Source organism: Petaurus breviceps, unplaced genomic scaffold, assembly GCF_028583685.1.
Source record: "Petaurus breviceps papuanus isolate PSGF00001 unplaced genomic scaffold, PetGlider_PUasm1.0 90723, whole genome shotgun sequence".
Classification (NCBI taxonomy): Eukaryota; Metazoa; Chordata; class Mammalia; order Diprotodontia; family Petauridae; genus Petaurus; species Petaurus breviceps.
Window position 1 is genome coordinate 1,560,977 of NW_027187323.1, and position 13,085 is coordinate 1,574,061.

Here is a 13,085-nt window from a genome sequence, read left to right on the forward strand (position 1 = left end):
TCCCTCTTCCAGGTGACATCCTTTCAGGTATTTGAAGACAACTATCACGTTTCCTCTAAGTCACCTCTTCTCCAGGTTAAATAAAATCCTCAGTTCCACCAACATCTTGTATGGCCTAGTTTCCAGTTGCCTTGCCATCTTAGTCAGTTTCTTCCAGTTGGTCAAAGTCCTTCAAATGTGGTGCTCAGAACTGAACATCATGCTCCAAAGTGGAATCTAGTGAGGTAGAGTTCAGTGGGACTCTCACCTCGCTTGTTTTATGCCTGCACTGATATAACCCACGATTACAGTTAGGCCACCTCCATCTGAAGCCCATCTTTGAGGTCACATCATAGTGTGGAGGTGATCTTGGCCAGTGGAGCACACCTTATGGCAGCTCCTGATCAGCTGGAAAGGTTTTAACTATGGAGGTGGATTCTGAGCCAGGTGCTGAATTTTGGGCCACAGGAGTTCGTGATGACTAAATCCTATGGCAAAGAGGGGCTGTAAACTCCATGGGTAGGGAGAGTGTCCTCACCAATGAAACAGGAGATCCCTGAAGTATTCAAGAGACTATCAAGTTTGGGAGTGCTATGTCATACTGTTGATTCATACTGAGCATTCATTCCACTAAAAATTCTAGACCTTTTTCACTCATATCTCCTACTTTCTCTCTGTGACCTCTAGACTCCAGGAGTTTTCAGTCCAAGTGGAAAGATAAAACATACACATTAATTATTGTCTTTTTGGTTTTTTTCCCCAACTTTTCTTTTGTTTTTCAATTAATAAGCATTTGTTTTCTTTCACTACCACCTTTCCTTCCCTCCACCCCTCATTGAAGAAAGAGGAGAAAAACCTATCCCTTGAAACAAATAGGCAAAGTCAAGCCAAACAAAATTCCTGCATTGGCCGTGTCCCAAAACTCATTGTATCTCTTGATGAGTCCATCAGCTCTCTATCAGAAGGTGAGCCTCATCAACCCTCTGGAATTCTAGTTGGTCGTTCAAATTTGTTTGTCTTCACAATGGTCTCGTGTCTGTATGAATTGTTCTCCTGGCTCTTCTCTCTGTGTCACTTCACTCTGCATGGGTTCCTACTTGTCTTCCCAGATTTCTCTGAACCTATCCTTGTCATCATTTCTAATACATTCCATTATATTCACATACCATATTTTGGTCCAACCCTTTGACATTTCACAAAAAGAACTGCTATAAATATTTTTGGGCATATGGGTCCTTTTTTTTTCTTTCTTTGATATCTTTGGGACATAGTTCTAGTAGAGCTATCACTGTGCCAAAGGGTATGAACAATTTTGTGACAATGACTTTTGCGGCACATGGTTCCACTTTTGCTTTCCAGACTGTCTGGAAAGAGGTCAAGACTTATTTTTTTGTTTGGAGATAGTCAACGCAGAAATGTGTTTTGCTTAATTAAATATTTGCAACTGGTTTTGTTTTTCTTGCTCTTTCAGTAGTAGGTATGGAGGGAGGTAGAGGGGTGTGTGAGTGGAAGGTAGAAAATGAAGATCTGAAAATAAGAATTGAATTTTTAAAAAAGATGTAAACGTTAAAGCAATATAAGGCCATTTTTTGGATAAGTACCAAAATCAGGCAGTAAGTATTTCAATAGTCCAAAGGAGGCATAGCAATCACTGTGGTTTGAGCTACTCAGGGGAAGTTTTATGGAAGAGGAGACACCTGAATTGAGTCTTGAAGGATGGGAAGGAATTGGGTAAGAAGACAAGAAGAAAGAAGACCTTCCACAGTCAATCCTGGTGTAAGATGAACACTTTGGAGTCAGAATATCTGGGTTCTAGACCTGGCTCTATTACTAGCTAACCATGTGCCCTTGGAAAAATCACTTCACTAACCTAGGTCTCAGATTCTTTGCATGTAAAATGAGAGTACAAGGTTCAAGGAACATGGAGCTCTGGAGATGGAGGATCTAGGTTCAAATCTTACCTCTGAAATTTACTGCCTGTGTGAGTATAAGCAAATTACCTCTCTCCCTTGAGCCTTAGTGTCCTCATATGCAAAATAAAAGGGTTGAGGATCCTTACATCCATAGATCTTTGATCTTGTGATCCTACAATGGTATGTAGATGGAGAAATGGAAGGAATGGTGGGACTATGCTTGCTATGTGTCTAACATTGTACTAGCAGGAGGTCCTGGGGTGGAGCTGGAGTCCCAGGAATCTTAACTTTGTTAATCCTGCCACTGTCATGCTTTTGGGTCTAGGGTACTTGCTGGTATCTGGCTTCTTAATTATGAAAATGATGCCATGAGTCATTGCAAACAGCCCATTGGAATGAGGAGGAAACTGAGGCCTGGTGAGGAGGAAGAGACTAGAAGTAGGGCATAGAGTGACCCAGAGGGCTCCACCCCGAACCCGTTACCCTCACAAACCTTGGCCTTGGTGTTTCCCATTTTAAGGGTCCCTTTTTGAGGGGTGTAGGCTCACTCAAGTCTCATCTTTAGGCATGGGGGGGAGAGTCTCAAGAGAGTGTAATGGTTTGGCATCTCTGAAATATGTTCAGACTATCATCAGGGCACCATTCATCCCTGTGCAGGGAAAGTCTGTAACAGAAAGGTTTAAAGAAACATTTGAAGGGAAAAGAAGGAGGCTGGAGGGAAAAGAAATCCTGTCTATGGGGACCATAAGGGCTAAAAGAATGGACCCATACTTGAGAGGTCTGTTAAGATTGGAATTCAATTTAATAAACATTTTCAGTGCCTATTAACACTTTCAAGATCATATTTTAGGAAGGATTCGAGATCAAATAATCATTTCGCAAATATTCATCTGAAAAACAGGCCTAGGGAGGGGAAATAACTTCCCTAAGGTCATATATAATTAGTAAATATCAGAACATAACCTTGAACCCAGATCTTGACTCTCAGTTCAATGTTCTTCCCTCTGCATTTTCCTGAGTTGGAGTCATGGTGAACAGAATCAGAAGACCTTTTACTCTGGTCATACATAGCTGTGGATTAATTCCAGGGAGAAGGGGTAAACCATCACCAGAGGACACAGCCCTAGGAGACCAGACAATAGGCCTGCATGTCCAGGAGTTCAGATTACTGCTTTCTTCTGTCCAACAAAAAGAATGCAAAAAGTGCCCAGTGGCTACAAAACACACATCCCGTTTGTTCTCTGTCAAGTAGATGTCCCTCTATTGCAAGTATGATACAAGACAGACGTAGGATGCAGGGAGGGGGCTGCTTTCAGGCTGCTCAGTGTCCACAGTCCACACACTTGATCCTGTGGTAGTTTTGTGGCCTGAGGACTGATCTTTGGACTGGGGTGGAACCAAAGTATGGATGACTATGGGCTTGGCTAGATGACCATTGAGATCCCTTCCCACTCTCAGATTCAAGGTGATTCTGTATGTGTGAAAAGGGGAGAGGAGGTCCTATGAGTATTTTGGCCATGAGAATTCCTCTGGGAAAGGGAAGGAATCAGTCTCAGGTCTCATGAGGATTCTGGGCTCTATGAGGGGTTGGGGAAGGGAGAAGAATAAGGATTTTTAGGGCATTTGGTGGATTCCATTCCTATGAGAAAAAATTAAAACAAACAAGAAAACTGCAGTTCTGGGCGGCCAGGTGGCACAGTGAGTAAAAGCGCCAGCCCCAGTGTCGGTTGGTTCTGGCCTCAGATACTTAACACCCATACAAAATAACTGGCCGTGTAACCTTGAGCAAGTTACTTAACCCCGATTGCTTAAAAAAATAAAAATAAAAATAAATTAATTAATTAAAAAAAACTGAAAACTGCAGTTCTGGCCTTGGGCTGATGCCATGGGGTCTTTATTGCAGCTCACGTCCATCCTGCCTGCCTCCCCATGCACGGACAGACCTTCAGTCTCAATGAGACCTGCTGGATCACCGGCTTTGGCAAGACAAAGGAGACGGATGGTAAGGAGCCAGAGATGACGTTGAGGCAGTGACTGGTTATGGGAGTAGTGAGGTGGGCAGTCTGAATCACAGCCTGCCTAAGTTCCCTGCCCTGAACCAGAGGGGAACTATGTACAGAGCTGGCCATAACTGTGGGAAAATAAGGTTTGGGGGGGGGGGGCTAGTCCCCAGCATCTAATTAGGGATCTTGTGGTGAGCTTAGAAAAGCAAGGGAAACAATTAGAGCTGTGGGTTTGAGCATCCTAGAGGGAAGTGTATCTGCCTCAGGAGGAGGGTGAAGGATCACAGCAGCAGTCACCTCTACAGGTCACTGGCCATAGGGAGCCAGGAGTCCTGGCAGACAGGTCAGTTTTAACTCCATGATGTTAAAATGCAGTAACTAGAACGTTGGACTCGAAATCAGTAAGATCTGAGTTCAAATTCTGATTCAAACACTTACTAACTGTATGACCCTGGGCAAGTCACTTAACCTCTGTTTGCCTCAGTTTCCTCAACTGTAAAATGAGGATAATAGCAGCACTTATATCACAAGGTTGTTGTTAAGGTGAGATAACATAATAGAGAATGCTTTACATAAAATGCTTAGGACATAACATGAATTATAATTATTATCACTATGATGATAATAATTGCGCCCCATTGCTTTTTAGGCTGGAAATCATGGGGGTAAGTGAAACAGAAGGACAGGAACCAGATGAAGGATAGTGGCCATCTGGGCTCCATGAGAGAAGTCTGTGCTTATATGTCCATGTAAATTTGGTGTTTTTTTTGTGTGTTTATATGTGTACATTTTTGGAGAGTGCATTTTGGGATTTATAGCTATGTGAATGTGGTATATGGAAAGAGAAGGTTACATAGTAGATTGGGAGTCAAAAGGTCTGGGTTAGGCTCCCAGGTCACTAGTCAGATGCCCTAAGGCAATCTCATTCAACTTTAATTTTCTCATCAGTAAAATGGGAATGGGAATAGTTGCCCTGCTTTCTTCATGGAACTCTTTTGAGGATCAGTGCAGGTATGTGAAGGTGCTTTGTGGATGAGTCTATACAAAATCAAAATTATGTGTGTGTGTATCTGTATACATTTATGAATGTCATTCAGAATGTATCTGGGGGGTGCGTGTATTTGGGAGTACACATCCAACCACTTGGGCTTATTTGGGCCTAGGGCCAGGTACAGGGAGCAATAGTACTTGGAAGACCTCGTCGAAAGGAGGCCTCCTTGGTCATGGGCACTGTGGAGGTTGGACTAGACTGGACATGGGGGCTGGAAATCAAACTCTGGGTTTCATTTCCTCATCTCCCTTGCTTCCCCTCTCTCATGCTTTTTTCCCTGAAGAGAAGACGTCCCCCTACCTGCGGGAGGTTCAAGTCAATCTCATCGACTTTAAAAAGTGCAATAATTATTTGGTCTACGACAATTACCTGACTCCTCGGATGATGTGTGCTGGGGACCTCCGAGGAGGGAGAGACTCTTGCCAGGTGAGAGAATGACTCCCGTTTGGGTGAGTGGGAGGGAACGGTCAATCCTAATGTCCCAGGGGATATAGTAGAGTGGGGAGGATTGGGGAAAGGGGGGAATAGAGACTCAGGCTTCCCTATAGCAAAATACTCAAGATACCTGGGGAAGAGTCTGGTCTCCCTCCTTGTTTGTGACCACTATCTTCTCCTTATAGGGGGACAGTGGGGGGCCGCTGGTGTGTGAGAGGAACAATCGATGGTACCTCACAGGGGTGACCAGCTGGGGCACAGGCTGTGGCCAGAGGAACAAACCTGGTGTATACACCAAAGTGACAGAAGTCCTTCATTGGATTTACAGCAAAATGGAGGTGAGACAATGAGGGCCCTCTCTCCAGAGAGGGGTGGGGTGTTCATGGCCGAGCCCAAGGCCTTGCTTTCCAATAGTCCCACACCCCAGTTTTGTGGGGTACCAATTTTTGTGGGGGTTTTTGACATTTAAAAACTGTTAAATATTTAATGAGGTATATTTTGTTATAAAACAGATAATATTAAGTTTACTACAATAATGAATTTTCCTTTAAAGATTATTTTAATTTCTGGCATAAAACAAGCATTTCTATAACATAGTACAATAAAAAGACGATTGCACAGGAAACCACAAATTCACCATGTAAATTTGCTATTCCTTTTTAAATATACAGCAAAATTATCGTGTAAATTTCCTCCCCCTCTTTTCTTCTCTCACACCAACCTCCTACCACTACCCCAGAGATGGCTACCATTAGACACAAATAGGTATATACATAAAATTATTCTCTACACACTTCTATTTATCAGTTCTTTCTCTGGACGCAGATAACATCTTTCTTCATATGTCCTTTATAGTTAATTTGGGTATTTATAATAGTCAAAATGACTTATTTGCTCAAAGTCATTCTTAAAACAATATTGCTGTTACTGTATATAATGTTCTCCTGGTTCTGCTCATTTCACTTTTCATTATTCTGGCTGAGAATTTAAAAAGTAGAACAGTGGAACAAAGTAGACATACAATTTATAGCAGAAAACATGTAATAACCTTGTACTTGACAAATGTAAAGACTTAAGGTTTTGGGATAAAAATTCATTATTTGGTAAAAATTGTGGGGGAAAACTGGAAAGCAGTATGGAGAAACTGGGCATAGACCAATTAGCTTACACCATTTACCCCAAGATAAGGTCAAAATGGATATATGACCTAGATATAAAGAGAGAGATTACAAGAAAATTTGGAGAACATGGAACATAACTACTTATCAGAATTATGGTAGATAATTTATGGACAAAAAAAGACATAGAGAGCAAAGTTAGGTATAAAATGGATAATTTTTGGTTACATTAAATTAAAAAGGTTTTGTTCAAATAAAACAAATTTAGCCAAGATCAGAAGGAAAGCAGAAAAATGGGGGGAAAATTTATAGATGGTGTTTCAGATAAAGGTATCATATCTCAAATATATAAAGAACTTTGTCAAACCTGTAAGAATACAAGTAATTTCCCTAAGTGATAAATGGTCAGAGGATATGAACAAGCAGCTTTCCAATGAAGAAATCAAAAGAATTTATGTCAGATGAAAAAAATGCTCTAAATCATTATTTATTAGAGAAATGTAAATTAAAGCAACCTTGAGATATAATTTTACACCTATTAGGTTGGTTAAACGGATTGAAGGGGAAAGCAACAAATATTGTTGGGGATGTGGAAAAAGTGGGATATTAATTCATTGTTAGTGGATTTGTGACTTGATCCAACCATTTTGGAGAGCAATCTGAAATTATGCCCAAAGAATTATTAGTCTACCTGTATGTACCCTTTGACCCAGCAATACCACTACTAGATCTATTTCCAAAACTGATTACAAAAAAGGAAAAGAATCTATTTCTATATCTACATATATATATATATATATATATATATATATATATATATATATATATATACCTATATATGTTTTAAAATGTTTATAGCAGCTCTCTTTGTAGTGACAAAGAACTAGAAATTTCAGGGATGTCCATCAAGTATGGAATGGCTGAACAAGTTGTGGTATATATGAATGTGATGGAATACTATTGTACTATAAGAAATGGTGAGCTCAATAATCTTAGAAAAACGTGGAAAGACTTGCATGAAAAAATAAAGAAGGAAATGAACAGAACCAGGAGAACATGAGTACTGGTCTTTAATCCTGTCACTTCTGGACCTCTAGGTATTCCTCTAGCTCTCCTGGCCAAGAAGAGAACAGAAAACTCTGTCCCCCTAAATCTGACCAATATTTATTTTTATTACTACAATTATTATTTATTTCTATGCAGCACTTTAAAGTTTATAAAGTGCTTTAGAAATATTATCTCCTTTGATCCTCACAACAACCCTGGGAAGTAGGTGCTTTTATTTTCCCCATTTTACAGATGAGCAACCTTTAAATGACTTGACCACAGTCACCCAGCTAGGCTCTGAAGCCACATTTGAATTGGTCTTCCTGACTCCCAAGTCCAGTACTCTATCTACTATGCCAAACATCTACTAAGAAATTGTGGGGTTAAAGTAAAATTCAGTTTAACAGAAATTTATGACATACTGCTATGTGTAGAGCTGAACACTAAAGTAGATACGAAGTTGAGATAAGACCTACTTTCTGCATTCATGAAATTTAAAAGAAGATAAGACAAAACCCTCAAATTATCACATGCTATACACACACACACACACACATATATAATTACATGACAGTGGCTTAGTGAGTTACAAAATAGAGGACTGGCAAAAATTTGAGGCATCATCACACTCAAAGACCTTTCTCCTTTCTTTCCTTCCCTACTAGGAAAATATGGTGGGACTCTTCCTTTGTACTAACCTGAAATGTCACCCTTGTCCTTCCCCTGCCCACAAGCCCAATACATACATTATTGGGTTAGGATGGTCTGGGGTGGGGAACCTGTGACCTCAAGGCCACGTGTGGCCCTCTAGATCCTCAATTTTGTTCTGTGAAGTTTGGGTTCAGTCAAAGGGCTGCATTTAAGGTGCTACAGGGCCACATGTAGCCTCGAGGTCACAGATTCCCCACCCCTGGACCACGAAGGATACAGCTTGCTGTGGAGTTTGCCTTTCTGTGCTGGGAATTCAGTATTGTCTAGTGGGGAGGCTGAGAGTCAGGAGACCTGGTTTCTGCCCCAATTTGCTATGTAATCAGGCAAAATAACTGATATCTCTGAGCCTCACTGTCTCCATTGGTCAAAAGGGAAAAATCATCCCCAGTCATGGGTGTGCTGTAGCCAGCTCATACTAGTTGATTGTTAAATTTTCAATGTGAGCATTTACATCTCAGAAATAGGCAAACTGTACAGATCAAAGCTAAATTTATTGTTTTGTTGATTGTCCAGACTTAAAAAAGTGGTGAAGAAAATGTTAATACTGCAGATGAGGTTTAAAAGTGTGTTATACTTGCTTTTTGCTTTTGGCTTTGTTTTTGGAGGGGAGAGCCAGTTGTTAAACATATACCAGCACACCCCTGTGCTCAGCCCTTCCAGAAGTAGAAGAATGACAAGTGAAAGAACTAGAGGGGGAATAGGACAGGCCACTCAGATATGTAAGAAGTCCTTTTCCTCAGCATAGATCCTAACCAAATGGACATTTATTCTTTGATGTGGTCAGTTTTACAGTGTCCTAAAATATAGAATATCTCTCATCCCCTTACCTTTACCACTCTCTAAGCCTAGAAAGTACTTCCATACTTCTTATTTCTTTTTGTTTTTTTTGGAGGGCAATTGGGGTTAAGTGACTTGCCCAAGGTCACATGGCTAGTTTTTGTGTTAAGTGTCTGAGGCCGGATTTGATTTCAGGTCTTTCTGACTTCAGGGCTGGTGCTCTATTCACTGCGCCACCTAGCCGCCCCTGGTTAAGAGACTTGTCCAGGCTCATCCAGCTAATAAGTATCTGAGAATGAACTTGAACTCAGCTTTTTTTTTTTGTTTTAGTTTTTCTCATCCTCCTTATTTCAACTTCTTAGAATCCTTACCAGCTTCTTTCAAGGTTCTGCTATGAGCCACCTTCACAAAGCCTTTCCTAATCTCTCCCAAATTCTTTTCTTTCTTCAAATTATCTTTTTTTTTTTAAAGCAATCGGGGTTAAGTAACTTGCTCAAGGTTACACGGCCAGTTATTTCTGGGTGTGGTGCTGAGTATCTGAGCCCAGATTTGATCCCCAGGTCATCCGGACACTGGAGCCGGTGCTCTTACTCACTGAGCCACCTGGCCGCCCCTAAGCAATTGGGGTTAAGTAACTTGCTCAAGGTTACATGGCCAGGTGTTTCTGGGTGGGTGCTAAGTGTCTGAGCCCGGGATTCGATTTCCAGGTCATCCCGACACTGGAGCCGGTGATCTTACTCGCTGTGCTACCTGGCCGCCACTTCATCAAATTATCTTGTATTTGCCTATTTGTGTACAGTTGAATATAGGCTCCTTGAGGGCAAGGACTGTTTTGTTGCTACTGTTTACTCTGCCTAGCATGATGCCTCACTCATAGTAAGTGGTTAAGAAGTATTTCTAGAGTTGAATTAAAATGGTGCCCACTGTCTTCTCTCCTAAGAGGGAGGGAACAAATTCATTCTAAAGAGGGTAAGGAGCATTCCAGGCCATGTTGTGCCCTTCTAACCTGCGCTATGCTTTTCTTCTATTCTTAGGGTGAGGTGCGGGGCCAGAAGTCCTAAAGAGGGAAGCCAGACCATCTCACAGCATTGACTATGAAGGCTCTATCTGTGACTGAAGCTACAGGGATTTCTCCAGTATCATCTGGAAATGTGGGCCCAAAATATGCTCTTCAGTAACTTTATTATCTCATTCAATGGGTGCATGTATGTGTGTTCATGTACACGTATGTATGTTTGTGTTCGTGTGTCCCTGCTTTCCCAAGCCTGGGCAGCATTGTTGTAAAATGGAAAAGGACCTAATTTTCTAACCAAACTGGAAAATATTGGGAGAGTTGACCTTGAACTCCATGGACCTTTGCAACACAGATGCCTATATCAGTTTAGAGAGGAAAAGGGGTTGACGTGGAGCCTAAGTGGGTGGATCCAGTGAACAGGGTCATGCAGGAGCTCAGGAGATACCTTCAGTGACCTGTACCATTCTCCTGCTCTTGTCTTACCAACTTCTGGATTGGGACACTAAGACAAGCTGACAAATCCACAGCACCTGTGACACCTAAATTCTTTAGGCTGCAACCACACTGGGGGTGGAGGGTCATTGGGGTGTGTGTGGAAGGCCTTGAAGCAAATCTTCCCTTAGTGCTTAGATAATGTTTTTCCAGAAGGAAGTTTCTGGTGGATCTGCAATGTACACAAAGTGAAGGTGCTCCAGACCTCTCCCATTGTCCTCCCAATGCTTCCATCTACCACACAGGCCATTCACCCTCTTGACTGCCAATGCAAGCGACTATAAAGTAGCCTGTGTCTATTGCTCAGCCATATCAGGGCTATTTTGACTTTTTTTCTTAAAGTTTTGGAAAGGAGTTAGATATTTTTTGAGATCAAGGCCTTCACAGAATCTCAAAGCTGGCCTCTTCCTCCCTGTCTCTCCTGCGTCCACAGTCTGTGGCTGGACTTTGCCAGAAGGGATCTGGCTGGATACCACAGTCTAATATTTTCCCAAGAGATCCCCCCAGGGTTCCTCTAGATCTGCCAGACTTCTGAGATACCTGGTTTTTCCTTTGGCTGCCAACAAGTAAACCACACTTTCCCTAACCAGAAGATTTGAGGGCTGAAGGTAGCAAAGATGTGAACCCTTGCCCAGGGTTCTGAGAATCCATGGCAAAATCCAAGTGGGCAGACTTATCTCTACTATTAAGGGCCTGAACCAAGCCCTCAGTGCCTTAGGATTCCATCTGTATTTTCCTCCTCTTCTCTTTGGGTCTGACAATGTGGCATCTCTCTGTGCTCTAGTGCCAAGGAGGGAAAGCCCGGACATACCTCTTCCTGCGCTCACCTTCCCACACTGCTCTTTCTGAGGATTCAAGCTGGCTTTGCTCCTGGAAGACACCAGGGTCGTCTGCCTTTTATCTCCTTCCAGAGGCTGAACATTTGAACAGTGGCTTTTCCTCTTCTCCCATACTTCTCATTCTCCTGGGAGCTACCTCATGCTCCCAAACTGGCCTCCAAGGCCAGAAGATGGGGGCAGCATGTGAAGAAGACGGTCATGATCTACCTCTGAGGGGCAGGGGCCTCCCTGTTTAATCTGAGGTCATCTCTTGGCCAAGAGAAGAATCAGAGCAGGGAAACCAAGTCCTGTCTGAGTGTTGGCATTTCTTTGCCAACACAGGAGCCATTGCAATGAGTTCTGCTGGTTAATGTCACTGTAGGGAATGGCAGTCCCTTTCCTGGGCAAGTATATCACTCAAGCTGCTCTAACCATAGAACTTGTCCAACCTCAAGGAGTCATCATGGGTTTTTACCCCAAGGCTAGGCCTTCTTCCTAGCCTGGGGCAACTTTATGGTCACCCCCTTTCATAGTCATGAGGCTGCCCAGCCCCATTTCTGCAACACAACCCCAGGACTTGGCAGGAGAGTCCAAGATTCTGAATTATTGTCCCCCTCAACCTATCCCTTCCTAATTTTCCTATTTCTGTCAAAAGTACCAGTGTCCTCTCAGATACCCAGGTTAGCAGTCCGAGAGTCACTGGTCCTCTTCTTTCTGTTCACACTACAATTCCTCTGCTTCTTCTGGTCTCTTTCCTCTCCCTGTTATATCCTACACAGAGCTGCCAAACTAAGACTCTTAAAACATAGCTCTAACCACATAACTCCCCCTGCTCAAACCTTTCACTAGTTGTATATTGCCATGACTGAAAGTTAAAAAACAACCTTCTTTGGCATTTAAAGCCTTTCACAGCCTGGCTTCAATCTCTCATTCCAGACTGATTTCACATTTCTCCCCTTTACATTCTCAACATTTCATGCCCCTGCTTTGTACCTGGAATGCTCTCTCTCCTCACCCCTCTTGGAATCTATAGCTCCCTTCAAGGCTCAGCTCACATGTTGCTTCCTACAATAGGCCTTCCCTGACTTTTCCAGTGATAGTGTCCCCCTGAAATTACTTTATATTTATTTTGTATATATATTTTTATTTACTTATTGGTGTACTTGTTGCCCCTTGCCCTCCATGTTCCAGTAGAATGTAAGCCCTTTGAGGGCAGGGATTGTTTATTTTGTCTTTGTATCTTGAGTTCCTAGCACTGCACCTGGTACAAAGTAGGTGGTTAATAAATATTTCTTGAATTGAATTGACAAAATGAAGCCCCAAACATCCCTCCTTTTGTTCCTTTGCTTCTTTTTTTCCTTATTCCTCCTCTCCCTCTTTACTTTCTCACCAAAAGCTAAACCTTAGCCCTTTACATCTCTGTTATTTCCATGTTACAAGGAAATTTCATGGATCTTTGGGCCTGAAAGCTGTTAGGGACCTTACAAATCATGGAGTATAATTTTGTTCATATAGTCCACTTTGTAGAGGAAAAAATGTGGTCTGGGGAGGCCAGGATTCAACCAAGTAATCAGCAGGACTGATCTTAAGAATACTGTACACAAGTAGTGTCAAAATCAAATAGAAATGGGGTTACTGGTCTCATAGTGACTTAGAAAATCACATATTAATGTTGTATATGTTCTATTGTATTTTCATTTATTTGGTTAAGTATTTCCCAATTACA

General features: G+C 42.0%; 1 protein-coding gene across 2 annotated transcripts in view; it reads left to right on the forward strand.

The window, feature by feature from the left end:
* The window catches only part of TMPRSS13 (transmembrane serine protease 13), a 52,847-nt gene extending 40,176 nt beyond the window's left edge, over positions 1-12,671 (forward strand). For both annotated transcript variants that reach the window (XM_069066697.1, XM_069066698.1), the window contains exons 10-13: positions 3,796-3,894; positions 5,230-5,372; positions 5,567-5,719; positions 10,069-12,671. In XM_069066697.1, coding sequence (XP_068922798.1) covers positions 3,796-3,894; positions 5,230-5,372; positions 5,567-5,719; positions 10,069-10,095 — 422 coding nt within the window. In that variant the 3' untranslated portion in view covers positions 10,096-12,671. The remainder of the gene's footprint in view (positions 1-3,795; positions 3,895-5,229; positions 5,373-5,566; positions 5,720-10,068) is intronic.
* The last annotated feature ends 414 nt before the right edge of the window (positions 12,672-13,085 follow it).